The sequence below is a fragment of the Podarcis gaigeae genome (genome assembly GCF_964106915.1).
Source record: "Podarcis gaigeae genome assembly, chromosome: 10".
Classification (NCBI taxonomy): domain Eukaryota; kingdom Metazoa; phylum Chordata; class Lepidosauria; order Squamata; family Lacertidae; genus Podarcis; species Podarcis gaigeae.
Window position 1 is genome coordinate 30,956,650 of NC_139686.1, and position 19,720 is coordinate 30,976,369.

Sequence of the window (19,720 nt, forward strand, 5' to 3'; positions counted from 1 at the left end):
CACCACTTTAGCTAATGGGGCCTCCTGCTGCCGCCGTGCTGCTGGAGCCCGATTTCTGTTCTTATCCTGAAGCAAAGTTCTTAACCTGAAGCACTATTTCTGGGTTAGCGGAGTCTGTAACCTGAAGCGTATGTAACCTGAAGCGTATGTAACCCGAGGTACCACTGTATTAAGAACTTCTTGATATTTCTTTTTTGTGGCAGCCAAACACATTGTAGCTAGATATTGGAGGTACATTAAATTCCTTTGACAAATGGTAAAAACAGATTAGACCTTAGCCTTGATGGAGAAGTTAACAGAAAAATGTAAAGCGCTTAGAACTCAAACCACTAGTGAAGACCTTTATTCCACGTGACATTCTTTTTTATTTACTGTGCAAAACAATTATTGTCAGCCACCTGAGAACACGTTGATTATTGTGGAGGAAGATTTTGGGTTGGGGGGGGGGAATTACAGTATTTTATTTTTTAAAATTTATATTTCACTTGATTGTAACAAAATCTCTTAAGTGGTGTAAAAGAGATATTAAAACTAAATAAAAACAAGTAATGAAAGATATTTAAAAACAATGAAATGAAAATGAAAAAGAGATTAAAATGCATCAACATCTACATGTCTGGATTGGCTTGGCCAAACAAAAATGTTCTAATCTGGTGGCAAATAGAGTACAGTGGTACCTTGGGTTACAGACACTTCAGATTACAGATGCTTCAGGTTACAGACTCCGCTAACCCAGAAATAGTATCTCGGGTTAAGAACTTTGCTTCAGGATGAGAACAGAAATCGTGTGGCGGCAGCGGGAGGCCCCATTAGCTAAAGTTGTACCTCAGGTTAAGAACAGTCTCAGGTTAAGAATGGACCTCCAGAATGAATTAAGTTCTTAACCTGAGGTACCACTGTACAGTGAAAGTGCTTGTGTGATATCAGTGTGCAGAGAGTTCCAAAGTATACGTGCTACAGTTTGGTTGGAAATCAGACATAGCAACTTTGTGGCAATACTTCTGAATTTGTCCTAGTTTTCTTCTGTTTATACGAAAAAGGAATTAAAATGTACAAAAACAAATAAACCAAAAAAAATGCAGAATGTGCTCCCCACATGCAACAAAAACAAACCCTGGGGACAACCTGCTAGAGAAAGGCACTTGTCTGCTCAAGATGGACAGCAGTCGCTTTGTGTCCTCTTATTCCCCTTCACTGGGAGAAGGCAAGTACAGTGGTACCTCGGGTTACATACGCTTCATGTTACAGACTCCGCTAACCCAGAAATAGTGCTTCAGGTTAAGAACTTTGCTTCAGGGTGAGAACAGAAATTGTGCTCCGGCGGCGCGACAGCAGCAGGAGGCCCCATTAGCTAAAGTGGTGCTTCAGGTTAAGAACAGTTTCAGGTTAAGTACGGACCTCCAGAACGAATTAAGTACTTAACCCAAGGTACCACTGTACTAGGAGCAATTCCAACCACTGCCTATGTTGGCTAGTGGAAGAAGGTGAAGATCCTGATTCTCCACATTGCCCAGTTAAAAAGACATTTTGTGAATTAGCTGTTGGAAAATCTGAATTATTGTGGTGAGACAGACAAGTGATCCTTTTAGCTGCAGTACTCCTGCCTTCCAGTGGTAGTCAGGGAGATGTTTCAGGGAGCTTCATGAGCACAGTTTAAGTGCACCTAAGAGGTCAGAGAAAAACTGTATCTCAAAATGGAGGTTGCATTTTTGGCTATTGAAGCTGATTCCTACCGATAGGTCTGCAATTTAATGCAAAACATTTGAAGGTCACTGAGCTAGTTGTAGTCACAACAATAAGTTCCTTATATTATTTGTGTTAGAGGCTTCCTTTTTATCTTCAACCAGCTGCCTGAGAATCTGAACATTAGGACCAAAACATTTTTGTTTTGTGTGAGAGGCTCAGGAACAAGAAGGCAAATGAGAGGAATCAAATGAAGCTAGTTGTACAGAAGCCAGAACTATGAATTAGTTGCATACTTCCCTTTCAATCTATGTTTCCCCTCTCAGCGCTGAAGGAATGTGTGCGTCCCTTCACATTTTGCTTCCTTTAGGAATATGTCCTTGTCTTGTAGGCTGTTCGGAAATACTGCCCTCATCATGTAGGACATTATCTGGGAATGGATGTTCACGACACCCCTGATGTATCTCGATCGATCCCCCTCCAGCCAGGCATGGTGATCACCATTGAGCCAGGTAAAAATACACCTTCTCAACAATGCTGGAATAAAGTTTGCAGGACTGTGTGTGCATGTATAGACACTTGTGTATACAAATGCCTACAACTATAAACATACATGTATGTGCATGTATACCATGGGTTCACAGAATTGCCATTCGGTTGGCATATATGGTATTTTCTCCTAACTTGCCATCCTGAGAATCCTAGTTCTCACATTTCTAAAGTTCTTACATTTCTAGCTTTTACAGCAATGATGAAAAGCTAGGAGACGTGTAGGCAGCATCTGGTAAAACCTAGGACGATAACCTGAGGGCTGAGCAAGACTTGAGCTTCTAGGGGCGCTGACACTATACTAAACACAACAACTTACATTTTTCCAAAATGCTCTGAGCACATAAAATAGGGTATTATTTCAGTAGAACTTGCAATACTGTAGTTTGGGCCAGGTTAGTTCATTAACGTCTGTTAAGGAAAGAGATTCCACAAGCTTTATTCTACTGTGGATGTATCGATGGTTCACCGTCTTAGCTGTGTCTTCTACAAGAAGAAAACACTAGATGCACTTAATGAGGAAACCCCCAGAAAAACCTCTGCATTGGTACGGGTCAGAATCATGGTTGTATATTTAGGATCACTGTGTAAGTTCAGAGTTGCTGCTGACATTTCATATTCACCTGCATGGTAGTGCAACATGTTGCTGGTTTTTTCCCAGCAAAAACAATACAAAGCTGCTTTTAGTTTGAGATCATCTTCCATCAGCAAAAGAGGTTCAGTTGGTGGGAATGGGGGACAGAGCCTTTTCTGTGGCAGGTCCCATTATAAAATTACCTTCCTTAGGGAAGTTAGACTGGCTCATCCGTGATGACTGTTAGGCAAGCAGTGGAGACTTTTAATAGTTTTTAATTGGAGGCTGTGGATTTTAATTCTACCCTTTTTGGTTTTCAACGCTCTGCTTTAATTCTATTACTGTTTAGTTTTCTCAATTTGGTTTTGTAAACTGCCTTGGCAGCCCTCATTAATAAAAATACCTGCATTAGAAACAAAGATTACTGACCTAGCTGAATAGCCACAGCATGCTACACTGGTGTGACACTGTTTGAGCAGTGACAGATCTCACCTTGCCTAAAGTATGGGTCAGGATAGGGCTCACAGGAGCATCTCAAGGCCTATCAATCTTCTCAAGGCAAGCAGCTACTCAAGCCAATGGAGAACTGATTTCAATGTGATGCCTCATTAAAAGGCAAACGTATGAATTGGGGCTAAGAATGGGGAGGTTCTTCCTACTGCATAAACTCTCCATCAGGGGTTCCCAAACTGTGGTCCATGAGCCTGCTTCATTCAAATGGTCTGTGACATGTCTATAAAAATTCAATAAGAAATCATACCCCACCTTGCATAGTGCATTGCAATTGCTACAACAAACAAAAACACATTAAGTGATCAACCAAGACACTTGGCAATTTACAAGTGGTCTGTGAGGGGGGGAAAGTTTGGGGACCACTGCTCTACATCTTTTCCTCTGTGATTTAAACAAGTTGCACATACATTTCAGTGGATTTGGTGGTTAAGTGCTCTTCTTCTTCTGACAGCCTTTTGCATATTTGAAAACTATCAGCAAATCTTTTCTTTTTACACTATACGACTGGTCCACACTGTATAGCAGGCATCTGCAGAGATATGAATAACTAACCAATAGACTATGTCACCCACCTCCATCTTGTACCAACGAATGCAATATGCAGAGTTGTGTGTCCTTGTATTGTACCACTACTGGACAAAGCTATTTCTTGCTTGTTTAGAGTCTTTTCTCTAGTGTGAGCCCACATAGCCTTCCTCAGTCCTGTCATATATTTGTATCAGGGTTGAAGATGAGTGCAATTGAATTTCTTTATTAATACCGGAGAGGACTGGACAGTTGATTCCTTAATCCAAGAAAATGAAGCCTTTACAGTCATACCTTGGAAGTCAAACGGAATCCGTTCTGGAAGTCCGTTCGACTTCCAAACATTCAGAAACCAAGGCGCGGTTTCCGATTGGTTTCTGATTGCGCAGGCATGCCAGAAACAATAGTGGAAGCCACGCCGGACGTTCAGCTTCCAAAAAACCATTTGGAAACCTGAACACTCCCGAGGTGTTTGAGAGCTGTGGTACGACTGTATTCATGTATCCTGCCTTCTAAATTCTGTTAGTTTTTTTGAAATATTAAGTGGTTTATAAATGTTTTAAAATAAATCATTAGTGACATGCTGCATATTTGTGACATAGTTTTTAACCCAGTCCCTTTAGTTTTTGATTGCCACATTTATTTCCAGGCATCTACATCCCCGAGGATGATGTGAGTGCCCCTGAAAGATTTCGTGGCATTGGTATACGCATAGAAGATGATGTTGTAGTGACAGAGAACACACCATTAATCCTGTCTGCAGACTGCCCAAAGGAGATGTATGACATTGAGCAGGTTTGTGACTGCCGCCCTTGACTGTCCTTCACTGCTTTTGACACCTTGCTCAGGTACAGATCAAGAAATATGCTCTCCCAAACATTATGTAGTCCTTTATAGACTTTATAGTGTATTTATAGGATTTTTAGAGTGGTGCCGCTGGAAAAATGTTACCTGCAGGGAAATGTGTGTAAATATTCTTGGACAGCATGAACAAAGTATTTAAGTGGGGGAAATGTAGTTCCATGACAAGTCGTCAACTTTGATGCAAATGTTAAAGCAAATCAGGCACAGAAGCTGGATTTCACATCCTACCATCTGGACTATTTATTGCCCCTGTGCAAATCTTGTTTGTCACTTACAGTGATATATTGAATTGTGGCATGGTTGTTTCTTAGTTTCTCAGATTGGGTTGTGGGGGCAGAGCTGGATTTCGGCTTCTGATGAGATTGCCCTTTGTTTTAATTTCAAAAGCAGGAAAAGAGTGTTCTTTCCTTTTTCTCCCTTGCAAAAAGTGGTCTTTTGAAGGCAGCAACGCAGATGCTCCAGCTGATGAATAAAAAACCGAGAGACAAAACCTTAACATTTAAGTAACACTTCTTTCTTTGAAGGCAAAAAAAGAGCTTTAGCTTTGGAAATGGTGTCAAAGTCATTCTGTGAATAACAACTCACAACCCAATCCTATGAAAATGAGGTGTGCCTAAGAGCATTGATATAGTGAGCTTAAGCAAACCTAACTTTTAAATCAGTCAGTACAAGGCATAGAAATGACAGTTTTAGGTGTATAAGCTAATTTGGTGGGCTTGCATATAGTTTCACTGAGGAAGCTTGCCATGGGGTTTGGGTTACTTTTTTCTGTACGTTTTCTGCCTCTCCTTCCTTGGTTCTTTGAAGAGTCACTGGCAAGGACATTCTGGAACTGTTTGTATTTAGGGGTAGATAACCAAGTACATAATATGTGCATTTTACATTCAGTATCTTAGAACCTAACTTTCCTTCCCTGAAAAGGGCAGAATTCATTCATGTTCACAGAATGAGATTTTCTGACTCCTTCTATTTACAGCCCACTGAATCCTCCAAAAATCTTCTCTTGAGGGTTGTGGGACTATTGGGAATGTTGTGGGTCATGATGCAGAGAGCTGCATTGGGAGTGGGGAATTTGCAGAAATCTCATCACCACCTTTAGTATATAAGCCATGTGTAAGTTTCCTTGGCCAAATACAGAGAGATGGTGACCAGGCAATGATAAATTCTCCACTTCCATATTTTTTCCCTGTGAAATGCAGCAATTTAAATGTGACTGCATCATTCTGAACTAATGCAAGGTATCAGTATTTTGCATTTGGGTACTCATACCCAATGTAAGGCAGGATGCGATCCTTAGATAAATGTGATTTTTTTTTTAAAGTTGTCTTGCCTGGACAAGATCAAAAAATGAAAACTAATGTGAATGAGATTAAAGCAAAGTTTTGTTTTAGTTAGATCAACAGAAATCTTTTACATTTGAATGTAAAGGAGAAAATGTTACAGAACTATCCAGCAACCAGACTTTGTCTGTGTAGCACTTTTTGGATCTCTGAATGAGATATTTTATATTTGTAAAGAGTATTATTATAATATATATATTTATATATAATGTACAGAATATTTTATTCTGATATGAACAAAAAAAAAATTCTGAATCAGTAAAAGGTGTCGTTTAAAAACATTGCTTTAAAACTCTGATTATGTGATTGCCAGTCAGAAGGCATTTTGCCCATCAGTGCTCATCTTCTTGTGATAGCACTACAGAAATTAGGACTTTCTAGTTTTCTACCAATAGCAGAAGGTATATCCTTCTTTTTTTAAATATTCTAAACTTAAATGAGTATGTACAGCTATGTATTGTTTTTTGAAAAGGACAACAGCATCTAAATTTAAGCATTAGGTTTTGTAAAAGGACTTAGGATGTACAATTTTTAGCTGCTCCTCTGTGAGGCTGCAGCACAGAAGACACATGCAAGAAGGCACACTTCAGGAATCTTATATGCTTCTGTTCCAGCCTGATGCTAGGCTGATCCTTCCTTAGGTAAAGGCAGCTCATGTTCCTTTTGCCATGATGACTTGTTCAACACCTGCCTGTCGACATGTTTACATTTCACTGGTTGCTGTCCACCTGTGGTGGGTGTGGGGCAGGTAGCAGTGAAGGAAAAAGTGAGCTTTACCCTCCTTTGAGAACTAGTGATATAAAGAACTTGTAAAGAAGGTTGCTCAGTTGTTTCTCTTTTTGGCCCTTAGGGCATTAACCAGCTGGAAGAGGAAGTTGGCAGTGTGTGTCTACACTACAGAACATCAGCAGTTAGGTGTGGGGGGATATCTTGGCGATAAGGCATTAAGAGGCCCTTTATAAAAAGGATAAATTGGCTGGGCAAAATGTGAGGATATTGCCTAGTAGGGATAAAATAATTTCTACAGAGAAAAAAGATATATCTGGGATCTACATTTTTCCTCTTAGTTCTCTTTGCCCAAAATATTGTATTGCTCCTCTTTTGTTGCAAGGCCTTATACACAAGTTACTTTATCTATTGATACACTGACTAGAAAGCTAGGCTAAACAGTTTAATTGTATTTGCTGCAGTTTTTACAGAACTGTGGTCAAAAGCTTGAAGTGGTGTTTTCTGTTTGTTGAAGGAAGTATTTAGCAAACTTTAGCCCTCTTATTGGACATTTCATTTACCAGTCTTTATTTCTACTATTCTCATTGTTTTAAAAGCTGTAAGACAGAATACAGATAAAAAGTACTTACCTTCTATTTTGTATGTAATGTTTGTAGAATGAAACTCATGTAACTTAAATACTGTTACTTTTTGTCAAATACTAGCTGAAGTCCTTAGAGTTTAAAAGATATGTGCTACCAAATAAAAAAATGTTGTAATATCATATTGACTTTGTCAGTTTCTTCTAAAATGTGACGCAGCAGCACTCAGGTCTCTAGTTATTAATTCATTTACATGCAATTAGTCTTAAGCTACACTTGTGCATTATACTGTAATATTTTAGTTAAGGTGGCGAAATAGAAATGGACAGAGCTCCTGAAACATTTATAGCTGAATGGAAAGAGGGCATTTTAGCAGGTGTAGCTTAGAATCATGAGATATCTGTCATATTTATTTGGCCTTATGAACCTTGTTCCTCCACTGGTTCCCTCCCATACCTGGAGTATTAGCCTTATCTTCTATGATAACACTGATAGTTTGGCAATCTAGAACTTTATGCAAATTAACTATAATCTGGAGTTTTATTTATTTATTTTAAATCTCCAATTTCCAAATCCCTGAGTATTGTAGGAATTTATTTATTTTAACTATTCCACATTTTAGGCCAGGGCCCCACCAAATGGTTAACATGACCAGTTTAAAAACATTCTTGGCTGTTGCAGAAACATTGCATTCTTCTTCCTGTTGTATAAAACGAGATCTACTAAAGTTAGGTTTTACAATAATCTTTGCAGGTGTGTTGTGTACCCTAAAACTATGTACATTTTAGACATGTTTTTGGTACCTGGAAAACAGCATCTTATGTGTAAACACATGGCAAAGGAGAGTTCAAAAGCAACTGTAGGAAGGGTTTGTTAGTACAGTCGTACCTTGGAAGTTGAACAGAATCCGTTCCAGAAGTCCGTTCGACTTCCAAAACGTTCGGAAAGCAAGGCGTGGCTTCTGATTGGCTGCAAGAAGCTCCTGCAACCAATCGGAAGCCGTGCCGGACGTTCGCGTTCCAAAGAACGTTTGCAAAAATCTGGATCTGCAGCGTTCGGGAGCCAAAACATTTGACTCGCAAGGCATTCGGGATCCAAGCTACAACTACAAGTTAGAATTCAAAATTCTCAATGAGTTTATACTGTACACTAAACAGCTCGCAATTTACAAAGAAAAGAGTTGGAAAAGAGAATATGCGTCTTAAACAATATTCTTAAATGTTTTCTTTATTTCTAGTACAGTGGTACCTCGGGTTAAGTACTTAATTCGTTCCGGAGGTCTGTACTTAACCTGCAACTGTTCTTAACCTGAAGCACCACTTTAGCTAATGGGGTCTCCTGCTGCCGCTACTCCGCCGGAGCACGATTTCTGTTCTCATCCTGAAGCAAAGTTCTTAACCTGAAGCACTATTTCTGGGTTAGCGGAGTCTGTAACCTGAAGCCTATGTAACCTGAAGTGTATGTAACCCGAGGTACTATTGTATTATGGTCCTGTTAGTGTCCACTGGAAAGAATGTACATTTTTTGCTGTGGCCAACCAGATTAGTCTGGTTCCAGGATTTGAAAAAGGCTCAGTTATGCTGCATATATGCGCTTGTGGACACTGCTAGTGCAGGAACAAATAAGATCAACAGGCCAATCGTATTTATATGTACAGAGAGAAATCCCACTCACTTCAATGGCACTCAATTTCAAGTAAGTGTACATCTTATTGTAGCTTTTGGAGCATCAGTGTAAAGTGTGATGGTGGCGTTTTCTTGCACTCCATCTCTCTTTTCCTGATGGGTTGTTGCCAGGGGCCTAGGGAACCTCACCTATTGCTCCCCCAGATATCAAAAGGAAGGCAGGCGCATATGGAGTATAAGAAGTGACTTATAATGCCCTGGTGCAACTTGTTTGAAGTTACCCTAGCTTGCGCAGATATTCCTGGGAGCCAAAGCTGCCCGTGGTGCCCTCCCAGCCAAACCATTTCAGGACTTCATTCAGCGTGAAAGCTTTGACTGGGTAGACTGTGCAGAAACGATGATGGTTCAGACGCAAGACCCCTGGAGCTCCGCGGGTCTTTGCTTACAAGTATAAACATGCCCAGGACACATCTGTGTGCATGCTTCTTCTGCTCTCAAGCGTGGAGCTACTTGGAACCACCACCGCTCGCCTAAAGGGGGGCTTCCTTTCGAGCAGATCTGCTGCTCGGGGGCTTTCGATCCATAGGATCCGTCGCAGCCCCGATGCTGCAGAGTCGCGCGGGGGGATTCGAGCTGCATCTCCCTGCTAAAGACAAAAGCGATGGGGTTGTGGGGGGGGGGTGTGGGGGTGGCGCTGTACACAATGCCGGAGGCTAATAATGGATTCTCGAGAGATCAGCTACGCCACTGGTTTAGCAAGGATTAGTCATCCTAATTAGGGCTGCGCGGCAGCAGAGCGGGCGGACGGATGGACAGCGCCGGGAGGGGAGAGCGGGGCGCCCGTGGAGAGGCAGCGCAGAAACCGTCGCCCCCACGGGGCGAGAACCGATTAATGTGATTTTTCAGAGGCCAGAGACTCTCAGCTCCCCTCACTCGGCCTTGGCGCCGAATTCACGGCGGTTTTGGGGGCCCTCTCCGCTCCTGAGGAGCTGACATTGAGTAATTTGCGGGTATCCCTTTAAGCGAGCCTGCGCTTGGGCCCTTCCCCTCATCTCCTCTTCCTCCTCCTCCCCCCGCCCTTGGGTTGGGCAACTCCGCGATGAGCGAAGGCGAAGACGACGCCAGGCCCTGCATAACGGGCTCCGCCCTGACGAGCGCCTTTAAGAAAGACGGCAGGCACGTGACCAGGCCCCTCCTCTCTCCCGCACACACACACACACACACCTGTTTAGAGGGAGGAGGGAGTAGGAGGAGGGAGGCGGCCACGGAGGGAGGCAGGGTTTAAAAAAAAAAAAAAGCCAAAACAACGCAACGCAGAGGAGAAAATGCCGTGCGGCTTCGTTCCCAAGTCCCGCGCAGGCGCGCTGGTAGCATTCTGCCGGGACTGGCTTATCCAAAATGGCTGCTGCGATGGATGTGGACACACCGAGTGGGACCAATAGTGGTGCCGGCAAGAAGCGCTTTGAAGTAAAGAAGGTGAGAGGGCTGTGACGGCCGCCGGGACTCGGGGCCGCGCTAGCGGCGAGAGTATTGGTGGCAGGGGCTAGGCCTCATTCTCGCCGGAGACCGGTTTCTCTCCTTTCGTTTTAACGTACTGTATGGGGGGGAAGGCGTGTGAGGGAGGCCCTGCGAGGCACGAGGGTCGTCTTTGGCCCAAGGGCCGAAAGAGGGTTTGTAACAGAAGAAAGCGAGCGCAGGCAGTAAACAGGTGGGTTGTTGTTATCACCTGGTGGCACAGGGAGGCCTAGTTTCCGTGAACTCTACTCGCATGTCCCATTTGAGAGGGAGTTTTCGTTACTGACACTTCTGTTCTCTTTGACTTGAGCTACATGTAGTGGAGTAAGTCAACCTTGTGGGGAGGGAGGTGTGGTGGGATACGCATCTTTATTTTGAAGTTACCAGAGTCATGGAGGAAGTGATGAAAGCCTCAGGAAGCTGGCTCTTCTATAACCCAGTTATAGTTCAGGCCATTGAATAGTTAGCTAGTTCCTAATCTCTTTAGAACTAGTTAGTGTAGTTAAAAAGGTAATTATAACACTACTGGTTCATAAAAGTGGCAGGAGCAAGTTAAACTTGTCATTATGAAGTGTTAGCTTGCTGTCACTTTACCCAGTTTTGAGATCTGCAGTTATATATGTGAAAGTACTATTCAGGAGGGAAACCCTGTCTCAGTTGTAGGGATTACTTCACACAAAAATTCCCAGTGATTTTCCTCAAAATTTTTAATACTATAGGTTGAACTATAATGTTCTTTTTCATGTCTTGATAGCCTTTCACTTGTGGCCCAGGTACAAGAAAGAAAATCACTGTCAATACTCGGCCCTTGCAGGCCATTGATAGTGGTTCTCTGACATGCTTGGGTACTTGCTTTGTTTTACTTGCATTCTATGAAAATAACAGGCTGTAATCTAGGCCATGATATTTCCTCTTTACAATTCAGCTGCATAAAGTGATTATTTTTTAGAAGTCTGTGCATAGAAAACTTAACTACAGCATTGGATGAAGTTCAAGACCTGTCTATGTGATGTGTTCCTGGCGACTTCCGGGTCGGCGCCATCGCCGAATGGCGGACTCCCTCCGAGCTCCGGAGGGAGCCTGCACGGCAGGGGCTGGGTCCCACCGCACCGGCGATGCGGGGACCCTTAAAAACCACGGCCACGGGGGCCGTGGACATGGAGACTCGGCTGGCACCGTTAGCGCCCTCCCGACTCGTGAAGGAGCCTTTTTAAAGGCTAAGGATCGGGTGCCGGGGAGAAGCGTGGTGTTTTGAGTCCTCTGCCATCCCTGCCGTGCGAAGCCGCATGCCATCCGGCGGAGAGCGCTGGCTTTTTCCTTTGAAAATTTGGACCTAAAAGAACAACCCGTAAGTAATTGGAACCTGGACTAAAAAGAGGGACAAAATTTTAAAAATTTCGGAGCGAGCGGGGGAGGCGCAAAAAAGGAAGTCAGCCACCCCCTCCATTGTAGAAGGGTCAAAACAAAGGATTTGATAACTAAGATCGGAATAACATCATTTTGGCAAGTTTGGAACCTCACGAGTGAAGAATATGAGATTGAGCTGGAGGAGGAAAGTAGGATTTGGACTTAAAAACACCCCCCCCCCTGGAACCCCGGGAGCGATCGATGACGGTGTTTGGAGAGGAGAAAGGCAAGTTTTGACAGCTGTCAAAGAGCTGTCAAAGCAGAAAAACAAGATAGAGACTATGTTACAAGGACTTTGCAGGTTATATTTGTTATAAATTGGATACAAATTGCTTTAAATAAGGATTACAAAGTTACTAGGGCTAATGGATGTGATCTGGAAGAGAACTCAGTTTTTGCAATCCACCTAGAGGAGCCGAGGGATATCACAAGTGGTTTTAGTTGGAAATTTGAACAGAATTTTTTATCTCCTGGGAAACTGCAGAAATGGAACATTATTATGACTACAGAGGCCAGTATACCGAAGAAGACAATGGAATCATCCGTTGTGGAATGAAAGGAACTTGACGTAATGTTTTGTTTCTGAGCAACAAGCCTCTGCAAAGGAACTAACTTTTGGAATTAGGACATTTGTGCAGGAAAACAGGGACAGAAAGAAATAGAAAGAGGAGTGTGGCCAATAAGAACAACAAAACAACAAGAATTGGACTAAGTCGAAAGTGGGGACATTTGGGACATCCAGATTTGACAAGCTTAAGGATTATAATTTGGAGTTTTTCACTCCTGGATATAAAAATCTGGATGGAAAAAATGGGCCTTTCTTTGAGACAGAATCCTTTCATGATTGGACATGTGAAACTAAAGAGGACTGGCAAAGGACTATGACTTAGAGAGACGTGGAAATATCGGACATTGAGGAATATTGGGAACGCAACCGGGAAAAGGGGGGGTGGGAAATGTGGAACCCAAAGGGCGTAAACTATGTTTTATTTAGGCTATATACATCCACATGGTATTCTAAAGTGGGGAACTCGTGGAGGGACTAAGCCGATTTTAGGGGAATGGAAAATAATTTTTTTATAAAAAAAAAAAAAAATTTTTGGGTTAAGGATAACAAGTTTGAATTGAGGAGAAGAACTTGTTGAGATTATCTGTTTATTTGAGAGATTTGGAATACAAGGGGGGGAGGGAAGGGGAAGTCCTGAAAGGATGTAATTGGAAAAAGATTTGAAATTGGATGTTTTATTAATTTGTAATTAATTGGAAAACTTTAATAAATATTATTTAAAAAAAAAAAAAATATGTGATGTGTTCCTTGGTAGGCTATAAATGTGCATTGGTACTGGGGTTGAATAATTCTATTCCTAATTCTATGGATGAAAAGTTAATATTTGAATCAGGAGGAATGATTGCAAGGAATGCAGAAAGTCATTTCATTCAAAAATTATTGGTATGCATTTCAGATAAATGTCTTTTATTCTTGTAGTGGAATGCAGTTGCACTCTGGGCTTGGGACATCGTGGTTGACAACTGTGCCATTTGCAGAAACCATATCATGGATCTGTGTAAGTACCTGTAGATAGAGGTAGGAGGTGAGCAGTATAACTATGTATGGGCAGGTTCATGGCAAAGTGAAGGGAAGTGATGAAAGAAATAACTTTGCAGCTGCCCCAGTGACTCTTGATGAATTGTGATGTTAGGTTACAGAGATGGAGTTAGGGAAGCCATTACAATTACAATTACAACTACATCTGCAATGTAAATTTAAACTAGTTGTACTTGTTTCCTCCTAGGAACCCTATTTATTGTGGTGTCATAGGCTTCAGAACTCTCTTCTTTATCCCCAGACCCTCACTGAACTGAACTTCCTTATGTAGTGGCAAAAACCATGACTTCAGAAAAGAAAATACAGTTATAAAATTAATTTAGCCTCTTAGATCTTTTAGAAATACTATTCTGGTATGTTAACTGTTGAGTGGTATAGAAATTCCTATAAATAAATTACTAAATTTCAAATCAAGCGCTTCAGCTGTTTGAATGGTCTTTGTATATTGCAGTGCTTGATTTGATAACAAGTGACTTCTGAGTCTAGGATACGGGTCTGCAAAGTTTTTGTGGCTTGGGCTGGTTCACGGTCCCGCAGACGCTGCGGTGGGCCAGAGTGCGCATGCGCAAACACTCTTTCCGGCGCTCCTGGCATGGAGGAGGCGTGCACAGCTTCCCATTGGCTGCAGGAGCTTCCTGCAGCCAATGGAAAGCCGGCCAGCATCGCAAAAGGTGGTCCCCGCTCTGCTCCACACCGGTTTAGCACAGCACACAGGAGCCAACTGAGTGAGCAGCAGGGGTCCATGGGCCGCTTGTGCCCCATAGGCCGCAGTTTGCTGACCCCTGGTCTAGGAGAATCCTCTCTGTATCAGACTAAACGTTTCCCATAAACTTGAGAAGCAACCCAACATGGATGCTGATGTGTGAAGTTAAGTGTGTCTAGTCGCTCCAGTGGGCTCATGCTGCATATGACTAATACTGGATACAACCCTGTGCCTCCAATAATGCTCAACTCAAGAATGTCATTTTAGACCCATCACAGCTAGTGAGGGTGAGAGATTGTGCTTTGCTAGCTCACAGTAGCCTAGTGGAGGACAACTTTATTCCCCAACCTGTGCTGAGCTCACAAGCCCATTCCAGTCCCAGCAGTTGTGGAGGAAGGGAATCTGTTCACTCCACTGTGGCGGACAGTGGGAAAACTTGATATCACTTGCTGCATACTTAGTTGACTAGCTTTTATAAATTTGTCGTGCTGCAGCCATTTCTGTCATGATATAACAAAGATGGAAATTCAAGAGTTTCTCTTAATTGACTTATTTAAATTGAATGTTCTGTTGTAATTTGGATTGGATTGTATGTTTTAAATATTCACTGATGAAACTGCATATTAATGTGTTCCTCCTTGGAAAGGCTTCAGTCTTAAAAGGTAGCCTAGAAATATTTGAACGAATAAAAAATGTGATACTGAACTTCCCTTGTCAATGTACAGTACTGCTTCCTCTTTTCTGATGTTCTAAGATACCCACATTTGACCAACAACTTACATTGTTTTTCATCTACTAGAGTCACTTGCTATGAATCATGTTAATTCATGTGCACAAATCTTGTTCTCATAGGCATAGAATGTCAAGCTAACCAAGCATCAGCTACCTCCGAAGAATGCACTGTTGCATGGGGTGTCTGCAATGTAAGGATTCTCTTCTTCAACTATAACAAAGGCTGACTCTATTCTACTTTCATATCAGTCTAGGAAACTACCTAGAAGTATATTTCATCAAGAAGTAAAGTTTATGGTATCAAAGTCATGGAGACTTTGAGAAAACAAGGGTCAAATGAAATACAAGGCTGAGATGTGAAACAGTAGATAGGGATAGAAGGAAAATAAGAATATAAGAATGAAGAGGGCACATGCACCCTGTCCTCCTTAACTGTCTTTGCAGGAAGGTAATTGGCATTGCTTCTCAAACAATTATGACCTGCAAATTGATCAATCATCACAAAATACATAATGGCTTACTTGATTCACTTAGAGTGTATTTTTAATCTTCAGGAACAAGTTCCCACACTTACATAGGCAAAATGGCAGCACCCATACATAAGAGGGAAGTATCCAGCCAACTCAGTACAGGAGAACCATGAGGTTTGCAGAAGTACTAGAAATCTTTAGAAGAAGGAACCAGTATAGTCCATTGAAGGACTGGGCATGCTCAATGGGCATGGGATTATGGCTGAAAACAACAGAAAACTAGGTCAGAGGAAGAATGGAATAGAGTCGCTGGAAAGGAGGAGGGAGTAAGGGACAGATATAAAAAGGGTGATGAGAACATTCATTTGCCCGGATAGGTAATTTCCTGGTTCACAGATGTCCCAGTATATGGAATTGAGAGCTGCCAATAGAAATAACTGGTGAAAGCCAAGATTTTAAAGGAACTGGGATTGGGTACAAGTATGTCTACTCCACCACCACCTCCAAAATGCAAAAGGTAACAGCAAAGAGTTCCTGCGCTTTATAACTCAGTTCTTTTTTAGTATGAAACATTTTAAAAAATCCAAAGTCAATGTAGTTCATTGTGCTCATGTTACTGACTGGAATAACAAGGGAAAGTGATTTATAATAGCTCTGAAGTGTAATTCACATTGAATGCTACAGTTCAGTGACTTCCAGCAAGCCCGCAATGGTATCCAGTCATATGGGACTCCTATTGCACATATAGTTTTACCCCCACAATATCCTCACATTAAGTGTTTCCCAACCTTGTGCCTCCAGCTGTTTTTGAACTACAACTCCCATCATCCCTGACTAGCAAGACCAGTGGCAAGGGATGATGGGAATTGTAGTCCAAAAACAGCTGGAGGCACAAGGTTGGGAAACACACCTTTAGTGCAGATCAGAAGGCTGTGCTTAAAGAGGGTAGCTTTCCTAAGCTCTGCAATGTAATCTACTGTTACTATTGCAGGTCAGAAATGAAGCTGCACTGGTTTGAATTCTCAGAGGAAAAACCTTTTATCTACCAGCTTCCAGCAATGGCCAATCTGTTTAAGTGTTATCAGACCACTTATTTGCATGAAGAAGCCTTATGCTCTTTTGACTTGAATGCAGACTGGTTGCACTTTAAAATTATTTATATTGTATATGAAGTTAGAGCAGGGAATCTTGTCCTTTGATGCTAGTTTTAGATTTTTTCACCCTCTTCCATGCACACGCACAAGACATTTTATATTGGGGCCCTAGTTATAAATTTCACATGGAAGAGGCCCAAATTATGTACATACATTGCAATTTTTTAAGAATTTCAAAGTTTTTTGCAAGGCCATAATCTCCAAAGCAACTCTTAAAGAGTACATAAGGGAACCAGATGCTCAGATACAGCTTTATCATTTTCACTGCTGCTGTTTCAGTTATGAGGAAAGCAGATACTCTGTTTTAAAAGCAGCTTGCCTTGTTGACTGTGAAACCTGAAGCATTGAAAACTGCAAAGAAGGTTCTGTTTGTGCGTGTTCCCATACATATGCTGAAATATCTACTCTAGCTTACAGCAAAGCAGTGGTGAAACGTAAAAAGAATAGAATTAAAAGTAAGTAGATTCGTATGACAGAACAAAAACTTGTGGCGATGAGGAGAGAAGGGTAGATGTAATGTAGGTCACATTTTGTCTGTTTTCACTATGAAACCCTTTCTCAGCCCCTTTCTGTTTACCATCTTTTTTAAAGTCATTTTTGTTGTTGTTTTAAAGCTGCTTTAAGGTAGCCCAATATTCTGTTGTGTTCAGCAAGCACAAGTTTGTACAGAAAACCAATGTAGTGTTTTCCTTTCTGACTAGTTAACATTTATAAATTCCTCTGGTTATTTATATAGTTGTGCTCACTGAAACTGTTTCACATTCTACAATTCTGGATGTTGACTGTTTTCTGCTCTCTGCTGTTATCTCATCATTTCCTAATATAACTTACTAAATTGCAGTATTAAGGTTGCAGCATGCTGTTTGAGTTATTTGAGCTTTCTTTTTTCAGCATGCTTTCCACTTCCATTGTATCTCTCGTTGGCTTAAGACTCGGCAGGTGTGTCCATTAGACAATCGAGAATGGGAATTCCAGAAGTAAGTATCTTATGCCTTTTGTTAGCAAGGAGAGTAGAGTTAAGCATCCATGCTATACCCCTTAATTCAAAACAGACATACTCAATGTAGTTACAGCTCACCTTGAATCTGAAACAGGAACTTCTGCCTCCCACCACTGCATCTGCCTTACAAAGATGTAGATGAACAAGTGCAAGTTAGCATAGTTCTTAATATCCCTTTAGACAGCAGAGAAAGGTGGCATTGAGTGAAAGCATAGTGTACATCTCATTGCATGAATAGTTTGGGTTTCCAAATCCATTTAAATAGAGCTTCCCTTCTACCAAGGGATCTGTTCAGTATTCCCTTTTTTTAAGACACACTGTTGTTGATCAAGTATATTTTAATGGAAAACTTGGCATGTTGAGCACTGATTTGCTATAAAGAACCAAAGAGCAGCATTAGATTACTGGTCTCTTTCTTAAAGTTCTGACTAGGTTAGCTGGACCTATTACTATTTCTGGCCAAAAGCATGGCATACATATTAGGTGACATGTGCAAGCTCACTGCTTGTAGTAAGAAGGATGTGGAATTTGTGTAATATCAGGAAATTGTCCTCTTTGTTTATGTTACAGTTAATTATTTTTCTGCATTACAAAAATACTTATATATAAGGTAATCTTCCCCTATTAAACATTGCTCCCTAAGTACTTTGATATATGAATTAATAAGACTGAATCATCTCTTCACTCTGCAAAAGTGACAGGTAAATATAGTTCTGGAGTAAAGACTATTTGCTTGGTAGAGCTGTGGTGGCAAACCTACGGCCCTCTAGCAGTTGTACTCCAATTCCCATCAGCTCCAGCCAGTATGACTGTCAAGGATGATGGAAGTCCAGCAATATATGGAAGACCAGAGGTTCCCTAGCCCTATGCTAGAGGATTTGTGTAGGTCTGCTACACATTTAAATTCTGAGATATGCCCTCTGCGCATACACACCCACCCACCCCAATTATATGTTGGATCAGTTGCAATAGACATTAACCAGATGTGATAGGGGCATGATGTCCGTTTCCTACTGATTCATTGCTTTTTAAATCTGATCACCATCTTTGTAATAGCAGAATAACCAGCCTGTACAGATTAAGTGAATTTAAAGGTGGTATGGGCACATCTCTGACATGATATCTAGACCCGATGGTCTCCAGATTTGCAGATAGTATCCAATAGATCCTACAGCTAGCCAACTTCAGAGTGTATTTAAAAGCTGATTGTGTACTGATAACTGCTGCTGAGTTCTAAAACGAGAATAAATTTCTTTCTAGGTATGGGCACTAGTAGGAGAGAGAAGACCACCAAGTTTATTGTTCTATCTTCAGATAAGCCTTTCGTCTTGCAAGCAGGTTGATGAAGTCTGTGTAGCTTAATAGACACTTACCTTGCTTTTTGTTTTCACCTTAAAATAGTTATTGTGAATAGTAATAAACATGTTTGTCTCCTGTCTGATAATGTTATTCCTTGAGTTTACAAAGTCAAACTAAGAAAGTTCTCATAATTACTTTCATGTTTTTATTTTTTTGAATTTACACATACATGTACCTTTATAAGATAGTAAAATTTTCTATGCATTTTGGTAAAAATTTCGTTTGGGACATTCTCTTCAAAAGTAGTTGCTTTTATTGAGAAATTGTCTTGAGAAGTGCCCCTGAAGAAGACTTAACCAAAAAAGGTTGGGGATGTCACCATGTTATACAAATGTTTTATTATTTTGTAAAAAAGCATATCTATATATCATTTTGAAGCACTGGCGCTGCTTTTGCTTCAGCCAAAAATGACTGCATATACTTACAGAGGTGGACTGTTCTAATTAAGAAAGTTATCTGAACTTTTGAACCCGGAAAGAAATTTCACTAAAGCTACGTGAACGCTGGTTTTTCTTGTGCCTTTTTATTGATTATTTAACAGTGGCAGGGACATAACACTCTTTAGCACAGAAATAAAAGTTTTCTCTTGCATTTTTCAATCCCGCATTAGCAGGGCTATTTCATTACTTCAACTTCCAGTTGAAGATGATAACAAGTAAGGCAGCTTGCCCTTGAGCTCTATGGTCTGCTTTCATTTGGTTTTATTTTGAATAGTTTTAAAGTCAGTTGGCCCAGCTGTCAATGTTAATTGCAACATAAAGGCAAGAAGCATATCTGTTTTATCTGTTTTA

The 19,720-nt window shown here is 41.2% G+C and overlaps 2 protein-coding genes and 1 long non-coding RNA gene across 7 annotated transcripts in view; 2 read left to right on the plus strand and 1 right to left on the minus strand.

The window, feature by feature from the left end:
• XPNPEP3 (X-prolyl aminopeptidase 3) overlaps positions 1-7,540 on the plus strand; it is a 25,511-nt gene extending 17,971 nt beyond the window's left edge. For 2 of the 3 annotated variants that reach the window (XM_083701713.1, XM_083701714.1), the window contains exons 9-10: positions 2,075-2,195; positions 4,494-7,540. In XM_083701713.1, coding sequence (XP_083557839.1) covers positions 2,075-2,195; positions 4,494-4,660 — 288 coding nt within the window. In that variant the 3' untranslated portion in view covers positions 4,661-7,540. The remainder of the gene's footprint in view (positions 1-2,074; positions 2,196-4,493) is intronic. The other variant, XR_014555902.1, reaches the window with a different exon arrangement.
• Positions 4,924-10,288, minus strand: LOC310826629. The gene is made up of 3 exons (XR_014555904.1): positions 10,208-10,288; positions 9,265-9,629; positions 4,924-5,170 (listed from the first exon to the last, which is right to left on the minus strand). It is a non-coding gene; the product is annotated as an uncharacterized lncRNA (long non-coding RNA).
• A 30-nt stretch (positions 10,289-10,318) lies between these two features.
• RBX1 (ring-box 1) lies at positions 10,319-19,008 on the plus strand (the record flags this gene model as incomplete). 3 transcript variants are annotated; one of them, XR_014555903.1, is made up of 5 exons in its annotated part: positions 10,319-10,459; positions 13,392-13,470; positions 15,067-16,192; positions 16,271-17,547; positions 18,831-19,008. XR_014555903.1 is itself a non-coding variant. In XM_083701715.1 (5 exons), exons 1-5 carry the CDS (start codon positions 10,382-10,384, stop codon positions 18,841-18,843), a joined length of 327 nt encoding a protein of 108 aa, XP_083557841.1. In that variant the 5' UTR covers positions 10,319-10,381. The 3 variants fall into 3 exon arrangements, 2 of the variants coding, with proteins under 2 accessions (XP_083557841.1, XP_083557842.1); XM_083701715.1 differs by having other exon boundaries at positions 15,067-15,137; positions 17,462-17,547; XM_083701716.1 differs by lacking the exon at positions 18,831-19,008 and having other exon boundaries at positions 15,067-15,137; positions 17,462-17,551.
• Between the last annotated feature and the right edge of the window lie 712 nt (positions 19,009-19,720).